Source organism: Corvus moneduloides, chromosome 2 (assembly GCF_009650955.1).
Source record: "Corvus moneduloides isolate bCorMon1 chromosome 2, bCorMon1.pri, whole genome shotgun sequence".
Taxonomy (NCBI): domain Eukaryota; kingdom Metazoa; phylum Chordata; class Aves; order Passeriformes; family Corvidae; genus Corvus; species Corvus moneduloides.
The window spans coordinates 39,277,996-39,295,036 of NC_045477.1; the positions used below are offsets into that span (position 1 = coordinate 39,277,996).

The following is a 17,041-nucleotide window of genomic DNA, read 5'->3' on the forward strand; positions in this document are numbered from 1 at the left end:
GTGTCTTCAATGAGAATGAAGAAATTAGGTTTCAAATTAATCTTGCAAGGCAATTTGCTTTTTTATGCAAAATAGCATCATGCCTTTCCAGTAAGAGGAAGTATCAAGTGCTCGCTCCACTTTTGCAGATGTTATAAGGTAGTTGGAGGCTGTCTTGTGCACGCAATCATTACATTTACCTCAGTGATGGGGAAGGTCATGGAGCAGATCATCCTGTGTACATGAGACACATGCAGGACAACCAGAGGATCAGGCTCAGCCAGCATGGGTTTAGGAAAGGCAGGTCCTGTTTGACCAACCTGATCTCCTTCTATGCTGACCCACTTAGTAGATAAGGGAAAGGCTGTGGATATTGTCAGTCCGGACTTCAGCAAAGCCTTTGACACCATTTCCCACAGCATTCTCCCGGACAAGCTGGTTGCTCATGGACAGGTGCAGCGTTCACTGTATAAAAAAATTGGCTGGATGGCCAAATTCAGAGAGTGGTGACAAATGCAGTTACATCCAGCTGGCAGCTGGTCACAAGTGGGGTTCCCAAGGGCTCAGTATTGGGGCCACTCCTGTTTAATGTCTTTATCAATGACCTGGGGAAAGGGATTGAGTGCCCTCAGTCAGCTTGCAGGTGACAACAAGTTGAGTGTGATTGTTCGTCTGCAGGAGGGTAGGAAGGATCCACAGAGGAATCTGAACAGGCTGGATTGATGGGCTGAGGCCGATTGTACAAGGTTCAACAAGGCCAAGTGCCGGGTCCTGCACTTGGGTCACAGCCAAAAAGGCTCTGGGGGTGCTGGTCAACAGCAGCTGAACATGATCCAGCGTGTGCCCAGGTGGCCAAGGCGGCCAATGGCATCCTGGCCTGGATCAGCAGTGGTGTGGCCAGCAGGACCAGGGCAGTGACCGTCCCCCTGTACTCAGCACTGCTGAGGCCACACCTCAAATCCTGTGTTCAGTTCTGGGCCCCTCACTGCCAGAAAGACATTGAGGAGCTGGAGCGTGTCCAGAGAAGGGCAATGGAACTGGGGAAGGGGCTGGAGCACAAGTGTGATGAGGAGTGCCTGAGGGAGCTGGGGGTGTTTAGCCTGGAGAAAAGAAGGATTAGGGGTGTCTTTATTGCTCTCTACAACCACCTGAAAGGAGGTTATAGTGAGGTGAGAGCCAGTCTCTTCTCCCAGATAACAAGTGATAGGACAAGAGGAAATAGCCTAAAATTGCACCAGAGGAGGTTTATATCAGTTATTAGGCATCATTTCCTGATGGAAAGGGCTATCAGGCATTAGAACACGCTACCCAGGGAAGTGGTGGAATCACCATCCCTGAAAGTGTTCAGAAAATGTATAGATTTTGTACTCAGGGACATGGATTAGAGAGGGACTTGGCTGGGTTAATGGTTGGACTCCATGATCTTAAAGGTCTTTTACAACTCAAACCACTCCACAATTGTATGATAAAGGTTTTTTGCCTATAGCTGCTTTATTGAATGCTGCACCCTGAGTCAGGTCAAGTGACCAGCAAGCAAATCCTTGTAGATCTTGAAGGAATGATTGAAATTACTGTTCCTTGTTGCATTTTGTAACACGCTCTGCAACTATAGCACTGCAACAGGTTGTATGAGCACTACTAGACTGCTCCAGTGGAGTCGGCTTGATTAATTTGTTTCCCTTTCAGCAGTGATTTAAGTTATTCCAGCAAATACAGCTTTACAGCTCTTCCCCTTTTTGGAAGATTGTAAAAAGTCTCCCAAGGAACCTCTATAAATAAAAGTGAAGACAGGAGTTGATGCACCTGATGAAGGACAAATTGTACACCTTTTATTGAAATGAAGCAAAACACATTCATCTTTGATTCAAATAAGGGAAAACATCTTAAGGTTTTCAGCACTCAGTTGAAAACAAATTGCTCTAAGGTACTAAAGTGGGAGAGGTGTTATAACAGGAGGTAAAAATCAATTTGGGAAAAATCAATTTGCAAATTCTAATACCCACAGACACCATAGGAGGAATACACCACATTCCTCTGACCCAACCCATAATAAGATCACCTGGGTCTAACCACTCACCTATTAGTTAGTCCAATATATTTTTGTTTGTCCCCACGCCTTCTGCAGTCAAAAGAAGACCCTATAAAAGTAGTCTTCTGTTTACATCTCCAATACTGACCTTCCGTCTGCAAAGGTGATGCGGTTAAAGCAAGGGAAAATGTCAATGATTCATGTGCTGCTGAGTGCCATACCTTCAAGGACCATTTCTGTCTAATGTATAAGAATAGAGAGATTGTCACTTGGAGTCATACAGTGAAACTTGCACCATTATGCAGCTGGGGCTATGGTATGCAGTGGTCTGCTGCACTTTTACCTGTTTTTTTTACTTACACAGTTACGACTAACTGCTTGTAAGATGAATGTTAAATTGTACATCTTTGTATTTAGATTTAATCGAGATGTTTCTTTTGTTCATTTCTAAAATCTGGACTCTAGTATTGCTGAAAACAAACACCAAAAATCTCCCTTAAGCAATGCCTCATTTTACAGATACAGAAAATATGTACCTCTTGAAAAAACCCAGCTGTGTGATTCAGTACATTGCATAAACAAGTAACACGGTATCTCAGAGGTCTCTCTTCCCCATTAGCCCTGACACCTCCATTACACTCCCCTTTCTCCAGGAGCACCACAAACATCTCCTTTCACCTCAATAATCCCCTTGTCTGATACCCCCTTCTTCTTCTGTGGGATTCAACAGAGGTAATTTCATATATCAGTACCTCTTCCATGAGGAAAGCTAAAGCAATTGCACATAATACATGAGAAAATGAATCTTCTATGGCAGTACCAATATTTTAGTAATCGTTCAAATGAATAAAAATGACATGAAAAGCTTTTACTCCATTTCAAAAAGCTGAAGATTATAGTTTGCAATCATAAACATCAGTGTTTTCATAAAAATCAGTGTGGATTCTGAGCTTTTGAAGGCACTGAAGACCATTAAGAACTGCCTGAATGCCTATACATAGGTTATACCAATTTAAATCTTCTTTAAGGAAATCTACTTCAAATGATGCAAATCTCTTTTCAGGAGTCAATTGGTTACTTAGCCAGTTACACACACTTTGCATGTGTCACATGGAAGCCACACCTAAAGTAAGTATACCACACCTAGTTTTGACTTGCTCTCAGCTTTAAAAAGAAATGGCTTCAAAGTTGCTGTTGCAAGTTTGCATTAAAATGAGACTAAGAACAATCCAGTATTAGAATAGCATATTGTTACTATACCTAATACAAAGTATCAACAGTTTTGAGATGCTCTGAAACTCAAAGATTCTCCTCTTCTCAGTAATTGCCTTGACCAGATAGATACAGAATCTTACTCTCTTGTTGGACGTTTTCTTTAAGGGTTTTTGTTTTGTTTTGTTTTTTTCATTTTGAACTTTAATTCTTGAATGAGAAGTATTCTTCTGGATTGTGGAAAGGTGAAGATTGATTGCTGAGAGAAATATAAAATAAGATTTACAATTTGCAGCATCAGTGCTCTAAACACTAGGAGCCACTGTGACTGACAGCCAGCAGGATGCTGGTGTGGGCACCTAATTCCTCCTGACACAAGAAATGGAACAGACAAAGAAATTATCCATCTCAGAATCACCCAACCTGTACACAAGGTATGTAAAGGAAGGGCAACGTTACAGTTAACAGAGTCAGACTGAAATTCAGGTACTTTTAAACACAAGTGCTGATGTTAATCAGAATATAAAAACGCAGTTGAAGGCTTTATTAAATGTCACTAGATTTCAGTTAAACCTTCAGGTTTTTTTCTTGTCTATAGGAACATATTTCTATCTATTATAATTCTGTTGTAGAAAACAAAAATATTTTCATGAGACAAAGTAATCTGTAGCTCTAGTTTGTTACAATCAGAGGACAGCCCAAGGTGTCTTATCTTAACAGAAACTGAAATACTAAATTCTGCCCCTTTTTTGGCCACAGACTTTTAGCGAGTGACGTAGCATGAGAGATTAACACAAAATACGGGTTTTTGAATAATTTTAAAAGGACAGATGAATGTTTTGACAAGATTTTATTGTGAAACATTGGATTTAGAAAAGGTACAAAATGTCAACGGTCAGATGTGTGCCAGTACAGGATTTCAATAATCTATACATGTGGACAGCTGAACAGCTTCACTGCAGAACGCGGAGTTGGACAAACTATTTAAAAGGGGGCCGCAATATTCACAGGCTTAAAATACATAAATAACTTGAGCCAAAACGACCATCACTGGTCAATGCTAATCAACATCTGGAAACAGGCTAAAAAGCACAATACAGTACAACAATCTCCTCGCAGATCCACGTTTAAAGAACATCAGTTTATTATGTCAATAATCTACAGCTCCAGGACATGATTCTCAGGACTGGGATTCAGTCGGCTAGTTAACAACTTTAAAAAATTCATGTTAAAAATGCGATTGTGTAAGAAAACCCACAGGTATTTAATTAGAACTAAAGATCATGAAGCCCCTAAAAATTCTTCTGACTGGGATTTATAATTAGTTACTTCTAATACAGAACTTCTGCTTGTTTCTTTAAAATGTCCTGACTGCAGCTTGAACTGGTATCATTAAGTAATCTTAATTCAAACATTTCATTTTGCTATGCATTTCTGTATTTTAAAACCCATTTCACTGAATATGGGTCACCATCAAACTGGAAAAAAATTTACCCATATACTAATTCTGAATTAATGAAAGTCGTAAATTTTAGTCGTATACTAAAAAAATTAACAACAACCCCAAAGATAGCAGCATTCTCTACCCTAGTTTAGTATGTTTAAAGAGGACCTTCTATAAACATACAAAGTTGATTTTAGGGTATAAAGATACACATATACTATATGAAACAAGATAGCTTAAGTTTTTAATATTTTTCAGTAGTCTGTCACTGCTGGATCTCATCTGAACTATTGAGAAGGTGTTCATAGTTCAGTACCTGGGTGAACAGCCAAGGGTCTATAGACTTTTGTTCTTTAATTAAAAAACCTGTAGTTGTTTCTACACAATTAAGCTTGCCGAAATATCAACAACTACTCTGTTATCAGTCAGTATCCAGAGCTGACTTAAACCTTTACCCGTGTAAGTCTACTTCCCTTTATGCTGATTCATAACTTACCTTCCTGAATAGATACCTTGGGGCATACTAAATGATTGTTTAATCGAAATTTCTGAATATGACTCATGTCCACTAGGAGCAGAGCTAAACTTAAACTGATGTAATTTAGAATGAAAATCCACCCAAAACATTAAAATCCACCCTTTGACACCACATCCACTCCCTTAATTAATTTCAAGACCATTAGTTTTGGCTACTCTTTTCTCATTGTGTATCTTCAGTGGGGGATGTGCATCTTGCAATTCATTAAGAGGAATCACCATAAATTACAACCAAGTACATCAAATCAGACAATAGGGAATAAACGCATTTAAACCTTTGAGTGTGTACCACTAGCTAAGGCTGTAACATTGGGAGTACAATGTCTGCTATGGAATTAAAATTAGTGCTGTGCCAAATGGGAAAAATGTATAAACAAACCACAAAACTCCAGTGTGGCAAAAAAACATTTTGCTTTTTGTTCAGGAAGTGTTTGGCATGAGCAGCACTAACAAAATCCTACGCCTCACAGACACAAGCTACAAAGGTTATCTAAAGCCAATATTCACTGTCCATCAATCAGCTAGCTAGCTCTTAATGCTGCCTCGAGCACTGCACTAGCCACTTTGATCTTTGATTCAGATTCCTCTGTACACACATTTATATTTACATAAAACATTTATTAAACATGATTTTAAAACATAAAAACCTTATGTACAAAATACCAACATTCCTATAAATAAACAGTTGGAGAAAGGCACTTGCAAGAAAAGTCTACAGTAAATCTTACAAAAACCACACTGCCTCTGTTACTGTACAATAGATAATCTTTCAGTCAGTCCCTATCACAAGAATGTAAAACACTAATTACTTGTTATAACTAAGAATATAACCGTTACAGTCGTATTTACACATACATATATGCCTCTTTTTAGTTCCACTTGAAAGCACCATGATTTCCATTCCAAATTTATATTTTCATACAAAGTAAAGGAACAGTTGCCAGAAACCAGTGTTCAGTGTCACTGCAGATTCATAAACTTTTGGCTGACATCAGTGTAGTTTAAAAGACTCAGTTGCTACTTTGTAAAAAGTACACCTAGTTTGTTATTGCATGTTGTCCTTTCAGAGAGAACACTGCTAATGTTCTCTATGCAATTGTTTAATACTATTGCTGGCAAAAGGTTTCCAATATCAAAAAAATAAAAACATTCTTCAAGCCAGTTGAAGTATTTCATCTGAACAGTAACTAAAAAAAGCTGCATATTAATTATAAAAACATGTAGGAAACATGCCAACTAATCTGGTGTGCAAAAATATTTTTTCCACTACACAGGATTTTAAGGGCTTCACAGAATTACTCAAATGTACGTTGAGTAGCAAACCCCACAAATAATCAGTTCCTCAAGGAGATGTGAGGATACTCCCACTTTTATCAAACTTTTTACCCTTTGACAATGCTGCGACCTGTTTGAGCAGTTCTCTGTTTTTGGCCTGCAATACAGATTAAAAAAGTATGAGTTACTGAAATAGTAGCGTCACGCACTTTGCATTTATGAACAAACTCTCAAAATGTACATGCTAAGAACATTCAGAGAAGGTAATGATCACTTTTCAAAGACTTGTATATGCTTTTTGACATGTATATTCTGTCTTCAACAGAGAAAGTAACCACATTCCCCATATTGCAAAATTTAGTATATCCACTATTGCTAGTGGATATACTAGTGTCTGTTCAGTCTGTGATTTATAAGGCAACTAACTCAGGTTTTCTTCCTGATAAAGCATGCTTTAACAAGAGACATCTAGCTGTCAATGTGTTAATGCTGAGTCCTTACATCAAATCCATAGCCCAATGACAACTGATAAATTGTCAGAGAACAGACACAAAAAATAAACTTGGAGAAAGCATGTGAGGTAAGGCTTTACCTTTTAAAGTTAAAAGAGTGAGTTTAACTCATGGAGACTGACTGTTGACTGCAGAACTGCTGTACAATGCATGCAAAGTTAAACATGGCAATGACCACTCATGAACTTGGTACTACTGTACTGGAGTCAACAACACTGAGCAAACAAGCTGAGTGAACAGCCTGAATGTATGATTCCATCGGAAGTATTTCCCAAGTATTGATAGGCAATTACGCACCTGCAACTGTTCCACAGTTTCCTTGTGAGCTTTCTCCATACTGTTCATCTTTGTCCTCAAGTTAGACTCTTGGTACTGGAAGTCTGCCTTCAATTCTGTCAACTGAAAAACACAGATCCTATGAAGATTCCTTGAAAACTGCAACAGGACATGTCTTCTAGTCAATACGTGAAATCTTTAGGGAAACCTCAGCAATCTCAGGAAACACTATTTATTTATTATTGCTCTATTGACAGCTCAGCACTTGAGAAACAGTTTGAAAAGTCTGTACACCTATTTTATATGCAGAAAGCCAACGTCATCATATAACCATACTGTTTGCTCAGAATTTTGTATAAAAAAGGCTAAACGTCAACAAAAAAAAAAATCAAATACAAGACTGGTGATTTATAATCCTTGCTGTTCTTTCAGTTGTGAGATGCTTATCACAATCTTCAGTAACACCTCTCAGTTATATGGTGTGGTAACACGAAAAACCTTCCCTACAAAGACAACAAAAAAGATTGTTTTGTGTCCTTTTATGCTACATTTTGTCCTAAGCAAAAGGATAAATATACAATGTACACATTCCTGTATTAGGAAATGAAGCCTCTTTGCTAGCAAAGATGCCTACCACAACAAACCAGAGCAGACCCTCCTAAAGTGGCTACCAAGACTGCTATTGCCAACTTTACTATGTGTCAAATCACATGTAGTGAAACAGGTATTGCTCAGAAGAACAGTCAAACAGATGGTCAAGTGCAGGTATGCTGATACAATGGCACATAACTCACTGAACACACACCATTGCTCAAAGCATGCACTTACGGCTGTTGGAGACCGCAGCGCATCCAGTGCAAACCCACACACCTCACGCTAAACATAAAAAAAGCTAGTGCTAGTGTTGCACCACAGGGAAGTATGCAACTAGATGAGCAAACACACAGCCTGTGAACATTCAGCAAACAGTGGTCCTCTCCTAATAATGAAGTCTCAGGGCCTCGTGGTAATGTTGTGGTTTCTCACTACCGTTCAGTGCAGAAAGACAAACAAGGCTAGTACCGCAAACAATACACATTGATAATGACACGGCTGATACCCTGACTCATAACAGAAAGTGATGAATGAGTATTATCTGCAAAGCTGGTGTACTGAGCTGTTTTTGTTGCCATGTTATACAGGTCAGAAGTTTTACTTTTGGAGCATTCAAAGCTGTTCAAATGTTGTCCCTTCATACATCTAGAGACATGACCTTAACAGAAGTCTCCCACAGGTATGGCTCAGGCTTTTCACCCAGTACACGTCTTCAGATTTACTATCTCACAGTAAAAAAAAAAAAAAATCTGCAGTATGTTCATTTGTTGCAATTTTTCCAGCTATGCAAACATTGTATAATGTGTTCAGCTTTTCTCCTCCCTGCAGCAGCTGAAAAACTGACATTCTGAAAGTGTGGACTTCATGCCTGAAGGAGACTAACATCAAAGAACTCTGAAGTCAAATAAATAGTTTTAGCAGTGGGGATATTAAAATCATTAGATACTCTCCCTATAGAAACAGCACAAAACAAGTCACTGCAGTGGTTATTCAGAAGTAGGCGACATTTCCTTACCTACCACTTTTGTTAGCCTTGCTCAGTAGATTAAAAATAAAAAGAGCTAAGTGAATTTTCTACTGACTCACGATCTTCTCCTGACTTTATAAGGGAGATCAGGGCCTAATGTCTGTGCTTTGGAGAAAATACATAAAGAGAATCCATGACATACTGTTCAGCTCTTTCACACTGAACACTTAAAGGCGTGAAATAGCAAGTACTTCCAACACTAGGTATATTTTACCAGTGACATAAATAATAAATTCATAAATAAATGAAAATAGGTTCAATATCCTTTACAAAACACACCTATGTGTAGAAATGAAGATACAGAACTATGGTTCAAAAGTGGAAGCATTTTCCTGTCAGTATGATTGAGTCTTTCTTAACCATCAATGTTTGGTAGGCTACCATGCATTCACAATCAAAATTTTACTTGAAAATATAATAAATCTGTTTGGAATACAATTCCATAACCTACTCAGTCCTGAACAGACATTCTAGAGCCACTGTTATAGTGCCCTAAAAGCATCTAGTTATTCAGATGGCAGAGAAATAAAGTCTAGGTAATGCAAAGCAAGTATGTGTTTGTAGTTATTTCTCTTCTCTTGTTAGTCATTAGTTTGTTTGAAGGGTGAATCTTCTCTAAGAGTTTTGCTGCAGCCACTTGGGCCTGACAATTTCACTTAACTTTTGTTGACAGCCATTTAATCCATGATTTTTTTGCAGTCTCTGACTACCCACAAAGACTTGACAACCTACAGTACACATGCTACTGATCCTATAAAAACAAACCACTTCATTTTCATACACTACCCATGTAAATTTGGACATTGACTTATTATGGCTAGAGTTGCTTTAGTTTAAAACGAAATAAAAACTATGCTAAACTCAGAATGGTTACTACTCTTTGTCATGACTCAGTTAAGAGCATATAAAACATGCAAACCACTGTCTGGCATTTTATCCATGACCTGTGGCATGCAGCCTGAGTAACAGGCTAACTTCTTCATGGCTGAAGTGAGGTAAGATGAATTACTCTTTGACTTAGAGACAAAATACATTCATGATACAAAAGTCCAAATCTTTTCCTTTAAATGGTAATATCTGATTAGCTGCTATATAAAACAACTGTATCTGACTTTTGTTTTATCGTATTGTCTTGACATTTTTAGGAGACTACAAAACAGAAACAAAATTATGAAGTACTTATTGAACAGCTGTAATTTTTACCTTTTTATCTTTCTCTAAAATAGTCTGATCTCTTTGCTGCAGAAGACGTTTAAGTGACATTACTTCTTCTTTCAGCTGACTTATGAGGACAAAGTTGTCAGTTCCTCCACTGTCTGCAGACTGATTTATAGAGCTACTAAAAATGTAAAACAGTAGTTATTTACAACATCAAAAGAAAAAAGCAAAACACTTTTTAAAAAAAATTTCAAATTCTATCATTAATAATTCCATAAACATCCTTAAGGACTAATGCAAAAAAAGTATGTACCTGACAGAAATGGATGCAACTGGCAAATTACCTTACTAATGGCACACATTACATACACCTGCAGAAATATAATTCAGTATTAGCTTTGAGGGGGATAAATACCTTTTGACTGAAGCAGACACTTTTAACTTTTATTCTGACCATTGGCCAGAATCGGAATAAAGATTCAGTCTCCCACACTAAGGTTCTAAAGAACTCTCTAGATACTGGATTAGCTTAAAGCAGCAGGTTCTACCCTGCATCTAACTGACAAAACAATTCCCAGTGTGAGGGAACACCACTGTGTTGATAACTGCTACCTTGTACACAAGCTTTGTTTAATTTTGCCCCAAACAGCTTAAAAGCAGGAAAATAGTGCTAGTTTTCTGCTAATAAAGTAACTTAATTGACTGACAGCACTCAGATACCACCCAACAATCCATCTGACAGGACACAAGTTTCACATCCCTCATTCCTCAGACAAACAAACAAAAAAAAAAAAGGCAACTTGTCACAGATCAGTGCTCTGTTTGGTTGAAATGGCTCAGCTTTACAAAAATATAACTTTACCTATCTCCATTTGATGGCTTGGATTCCAGTTTGGGTTTTTTCTTTGGAGTTTCATTCTGAATAGCTGCAGAGGATTTATGGCTGAAATCAAACAAAATGTAAACCTAAAGCCTCATACTATGTAACTCTCTAATATCACCATTTGGTACATGGAAAAAAAAACTTAACTCATGCTCCTAGGTGGAATGCTAGAGACTAGCCGAAATGTAAGAAAAAAGAAATTCTTTAAATGAAAACTGCAAGATAAATTAAAAGAAAATTAATAAATAATATAATATTTACCTCTGTTTCCATAGTCCCTGATCTTGTTCTGGACTCAGATTGCTGATTCTGAAATATGTGAAATGTACTTGGTAACTGACCAAATATGCCATTATTTGTAAATTTATGTGAATGGTATCTGTACTTGAGAAAAATCCTCCCACCCTTTTTTTTTCCTAATACAGTGAGTATTTATGAATTTTCAGTTGGACAAGTTCCTGATCATGCTTTGCTATGTCAGGATGCTATAAATCATCATAAATCATAAGTAGCTATGCTGTTGCAAGTCACAAGGGATAGAGTTCAAGACTGATGGCTAAACCTTTTTGCTGATACCTCCCAATTTTTGTGAACTTTGTCTTGCTAAACCTGCACTCAGCAAGCTGGTCTAAAGCACCTCTCCTGGGATTCCCATACTGCCATATGAACACGGCCTGAAGCGGTGTTCATTTGGTGCCATATGAGTAAGGTGAAGTTTTGGATCCCTGAAAATAACTGCTTCTCAGGTGTAACCATTTGTTTTCAGTCATTGCAAAAGCAACTAATAAAGGATACTGATATAGGAAGGGTAGAATATAAAAGATTGCACTGAGTGAAATAGTTAAAAGAATCTGTATTTATACCTCACTGTCTCTATTGTCTGATCTTAATAGTAACTGAAATGGACAGGGAAAAAGAGTCATACTAATTGGACCAGAAGCAATGGACCCATGGCAGCCTACAGAAGAAAAAGGTGGGAAACCAGGAACATTGTGATCTGTATAGATATGCTTACTGTTGTAACTCTTGAATATATCAGAAGCTCTATTCTGTAGTAAAGAGCTAACTTTTTTAAATTTAATCCTTACTATACTTGTGCCAAATGCATTAAATTACATTTAACTTTCTCTAACTCCATTTTCAGCAGAGATTTGAAAGAACAGGAACAGTACAATAACTCTATGCATGACAAGAATAATTTTCTTATTCGAATTCCTAAAACCCCAAATCTTATTTTTCTCTCTTTAAAAGTGAAAGTATGGGCCTTTCTCTTTTACGCATTGCCAATACCATTTCATCTTAATTTGATTGTATCTTTCAGTCACACTTAGGCAAGTTTCAGACAAGCTGAAAAATTACAAGCACTAGAAATGTGAAGTTTAGAAGGAAAGTGTCTGTGTGTCTGGCATCAGGGTCATTACCATTGCAGACACAGTATTTGCTATTTATTATAGAAATATTTATTTTATATATTTTATAAGTATTTATTATATAAATACTATTTAGTATTTACACAAAAACCAAGTAGTTCTGAAGTTATGCTGCCACAAATCTATCAATGAAAATAAGAATCATGACTATTATAGCAGCACAAAATCCCAAATGAATTCTGGGGTTTATGACTAATTAAATTGGGTATGTACATTAAGGTTGGTACGCTGTTTATGCCATGGCCAGAGATGATGTGTTGAGAAAAGTTGCAGAAGATGGGACAAAACTATGTGAAATGCCATCAGAGTGACAGTAACTGAACTGACAGCCTTATGTCCCTGTGTCTCTATCACAGCCACTCACAAACTGCCTGTTCCAGCAAGACTTGATTACAAAAGCTAGCAAAGAGGTACGAACTGGTCCTAGACTGAAGGTAATCTCATACTGCTGCTTCTGCTTCTCCTCTTAATTTTCAGTATTTGTACATGAATCAGGGTGAAGTAAGTCAGGGTGAGGATTCTCACTGCTAATACACACCTTTTAACCCACGGCAAATGCATGTAAAATAGCAGGTACCACAAAGCAGTTACTGCCTAGAAACCCAAATACAAGTTTACCCTCAAGTAACTTGTTTCTGTAGCCATTCCATAAGCCCTTTTCGTAGACTTGCTACCAATTTTAACATCAACTAGTCTGACAATCACCAAGAATTCCCTTTTTTTTAATGAACCACCTTCATTCAAACTCCAAGAATCCAAGGATTCTGACAGACCATGAAGAACAATGATATACTACTGCTTTTGACACCATGTTTTAAATAGCTTTCCTTACTTATCTCCATATAAACAGAACACAGAAGATGAAGAGCTACCAACACATATTTCAATTTTTGAAATACTTACTTATGATGGCTGCTGCTGTGACGATGATGATGGTGGTGATGGTGGTGGTGTTTTGAATGATGCTGGTCTTTCTCAGTAAGAGATGAGGATGAAGAGTTAGAATGTGAAGATCCCAGGCTCTTCCTCTGTTCTTTTGTCTTCTGTAGCACTCTCTTGTATGACAGTGTGCAGAGCCAACACAACAACTTTCCATCAACCTTTTGGGAAATAATTCACATTTTATTTCCAAGTACACTTGCACTAGAAGATATTTGCAAGGAAATTTTGTTTCACTTCATCCATTATCTTTGGGAAAAAAAGACATCTTTTGTATGAAACATCACTACTGTAGCTCCAGTGCATGCAAGTTTCTTTTAGTAACCTGAATCTTATTCCACTTGTCATTTAAACTTGTGCTAGAAAGAGCCTAGCAATTGTTGGACCTGCTCTACATCGCAGAAGTAACAATAACTTTTTAAAAGGACGAGTCTTTTTTAGTTTAAACACCACGTGCCCTCTCTCAACCTATCATACTGCAGGCAGAATCAAGATGTCCAGCCAATGTGTTACTTGTACCAAGTAAATTCTTCTGTAAAAACAGCATTATTCTTGGGTTCAGTCAAGAGGCTTTTGAGGTCATTTTCTCAGCACCTTATGGAATGAGAAAGTGGCACTCAGCAAAGCTATTTAATGAAACAGAACACAAAGGGCTGCTCGGAGCAGTCTACCTCTCTGGTGCTCTACTTAAAGGCAAGGCAGGCAAATAAGAAGAGGTAAAGTGACAGATTCAAGTTATGAACATACATGAGAACCAATGGATGGGAAAACAAAAGTAAAATAAATATCAGAACACGAGGAACTGTTGAGCTGCTTAACTTCTGTTCCACAGCTACAACTGTCTGCTAACACTTATGCCTATTTTTGGAAAGTGTGATTTAATTAAAAGTTAGCTCAGTAGCTGACATAAGAATTGCAAATTACGAAATATAATTCAAATATTGTAAAGCACAGATCAGCAACTTTAATCTGGTATTTGAGAACTTAAGATACATTTCTGTTAATCTTTCTCTTCTGAAGGAAGAACACTATCTATTGTCAGCCTAAGCCATGAGAGATGTGGAACAAAGCCTACCTTCCTTCTTCCCTCCTCTTTTCGATCAAAAGCACATTGCTGTTTGCACTGCTCACAGGTCTGAGGCGGGCCATACTTCTTCTCCGAGTTGGTGCAACGCTGGCATTTTGTACCAATAAATGCTGCAATAATGTTACAATACTGACAAGGCTTGGGCTGAAAAATAAAAAAGTTGAACTGAATACATTTGCATTTACTGTAATGAACACAGGTATTTCAACCCACATAATGATGCTTCAAAACTAGTAGGGCTTCATACAGCCTATCTTAAGAACCCTTTTCCTACCATTTTTATCTCCAGTACTAAACTTTTCCTCTAAAATGATGCTTCTTCAGTGCTTAAAACCAGCCTGGACTTTCCATGAAAACCCAGGCATAATAAAAGAAACACACACAACCATCTAGTAACTAACCTCTACACCTACTGCTTTTTATTTTTTTAAATGTTATGACATTTTCTCTCAGTTTTACTACGCTACTTAAGAAATTACTTACAAAACTTTAAAAGAAGAGTAACCAAGCGATTTTTTTCAGACGGGAAGTTTCTGATGGCATCCCTCTCCTTTGCACAGCTCAGGGATTCAATAACCCTACAGTTCTAAGATTAGTATCCTAATCCCTGCAATACTGCAGGAAACTTAAAAAACAAAACAAACAAAAAAAGCCCCACCACCAAACAAAAACCAAGCTCTGATACTATCAGGTCAGGTTATCAACTTTCATATCATACGCTCAACTAGACTAATACAGTGCTGAAAAATAAAACTGCTGGCAGTTTTCATAGGTTAGAAGTGGCTGATTATATTCAGTGCAGTTCTGGTTTTTTGATGAACTCCTGGTAAAAGTGTTGCTGGATTTGTCTTGCAATTCATTTTGCTGCATTTTAAGCTTTTCAAAGCATTTCTTTGTTCAGTTTACATATACACTCAGAAAGTGCCTGACTACATAGCAACAGCTATTACACTTCTCAAAGGAGTTGAATTTCAACTAATATGGTTTATGTCAAGTATAAGGAAGTTATGCCTTTTTGTTCCACAACAAGATTATCTTGATACCTCCTAAAAACTCGTATCTGCAGGGCAACTCAGATACAATGTGTGCATTCATATAATAGAAAAATTCATTTTTCGAACAGAACTGAAGCTGAAATTCAACAGGAAAAAATGCAGAGTAACATGAACGCAGATAATACTCAAAATCTTTTTTACTTATTAGCTTAACATGATTAACATGCATTTCTAAAGACTTACATAATATAAAGTATGTGGTATTACTAGATTTTCACATTTACCACTCACTAAAAAGAGGAAGGGCTAATGGTCTTCCTGCCATGAAGCGTGTGCTTATGAGAATATGCAGGGAATGACTTAACATGTGTGATGTGAAATAACATTGCTTTGTTACAAATAGTTATATTGAAATTATTATTAACTGATAAGCTATATATAACACAAATGGATTTCAATTTGGGAAAAGAAATGGTAACCCACAGAGGAAACCAAGAGATGTCAGTCTTTTCCATCAACTTTCTGAATGGCAATCTCTAGGGTGGGTTTGTTTTTTGGTTTTTTTTTTTTTTCCCCTCAAAAGAAAGTAAGAAGATTAGTTGCAAGAGAACTTTGTATTCAGTTTGAAGAACAAATGAGCTCAACTTCAGCATTAAGAACCAAGTAACTACTCACCGTCCCGAACTGCTTCACGTTTTGGGCGCATTTCTTGCATATTGTGTTGGTTTTGCTAAAGAGATAAAATGGCACAACATTGAATTAGGTGATAAACACGCACTTTGACATTCTTCCCCATGCAATTACTGGCAAACAGAATCACAGAAGAGTTGGATTGGAAGGGACCTTTGGAGATCATCCAGTCCAACCCCCCTGCCAAGGCAGAGTCACCTTGAGCAGGTGACACAGGAACGTGTCCAGGTGGACTCTGAATGTCTCCGGAGACAGAGACCCCACCACCTGGCTGGGCAGCCTGATCCAGTGCTCTGCCACCCTCAGTGTGAAGAAGTTCTTCCTCATGTGGAGGTGAAACTTCTCGTGTTTTAGTTTATGGTCATTGCTCCTCGTCCTGTCGCTGGGCACCACCGAAAAGAGCCTGGCACCATCCTCCTGGCACCCGCCCTGGAGACACTTATACAGACTGATGAGATCCCCTCTCACTCCGCTCTTCTCCGGACCAGCCAGGCCCAGCTCCTGCAAGCGCTCTAGCCCCCGAGCAGACGCACGCCGTACCTCTCCTGCTGGAACTCGGAGCGGCAGTAGGTGCACTTCACGATGGGGTGGGCGATGCGGCACTCCTGCGGGGGAAGCGCCGCGTTACTGCCCGGCCGAGCCCCGGCCCGCGCTCAGCCCTCGCCCGCCGCCCCGCCAACAGCCCCGGCCAGGGCCGCCCCGCCGCCGCCGCACCTTGCACAGCTGCTGGCCCTGCGAGAGCTCCTCGAACGGGTACCGCTGGTTGCACTTGGTGCAGGCATAAAGCGCCGGGGCGGCCGCCGCGCCCGCCGCCGCCATCCGGCGGGGCGGACACGGGCGGGCCGAGGGAGGGGAATGGGGAGGTGCCGCCGGGGCGAGGGACGGAGCGGCCGCCGGGGCCGCCGAGGAGGAGGAGCCGCCGCCGCCGCCGTCCCCGTCCCGGTGCCGCTCCCGCCGGTGCCGCCCTGGGCCCC

General features: G+C 39.0%; 1 protein-coding gene across 6 annotated transcripts; it reads right to left on the minus strand.

Moving 5' to 3' along the window:
- Window positions 1–4,051: 4,051 nt before the first annotated feature.
- FAM76B (family with sequence similarity 76 member B) lies at window positions 4,052–16,938 on the minus strand. 6 transcript variants are annotated; one of them, XM_032099202.1, is made up of 10 exons: window positions 16,782–16,937; window positions 16,608–16,672; window positions 16,053–16,107; window positions 14,371–14,526; window positions 13,260–13,456; window positions 11,188–11,235; window positions 10,906–10,986; window positions 10,089–10,221; window positions 7,286–7,387; window positions 4,052–6,633 (listed from the first exon to the last, which is right to left on the minus strand). In XM_032099202.1, exons 1-10 carry the CDS (start codon window positions 16,884–16,886, stop codon window positions 6,544–6,546), a joined length of 1,032 nt encoding a protein of 343 aa, XP_031955093.1. In that variant the 5' UTR covers window positions 16,887–16,937; the 3' UTR covers window positions 4,052–6,543. The 6 variants fall into 6 exon arrangements, with proteins under 6 accessions (XP_031955093.1, XP_031955092.1, XP_031955095.1 ...); XM_032099201.1 differs by having other exon boundaries at window positions 10,089–10,224; XM_032099204.1 differs by lacking the exon at window positions 11,188–11,235 and having other exon boundaries at window positions 16,782–16,938.
- Window positions 16,939–17,041: the final 103 nt, after the last annotated feature.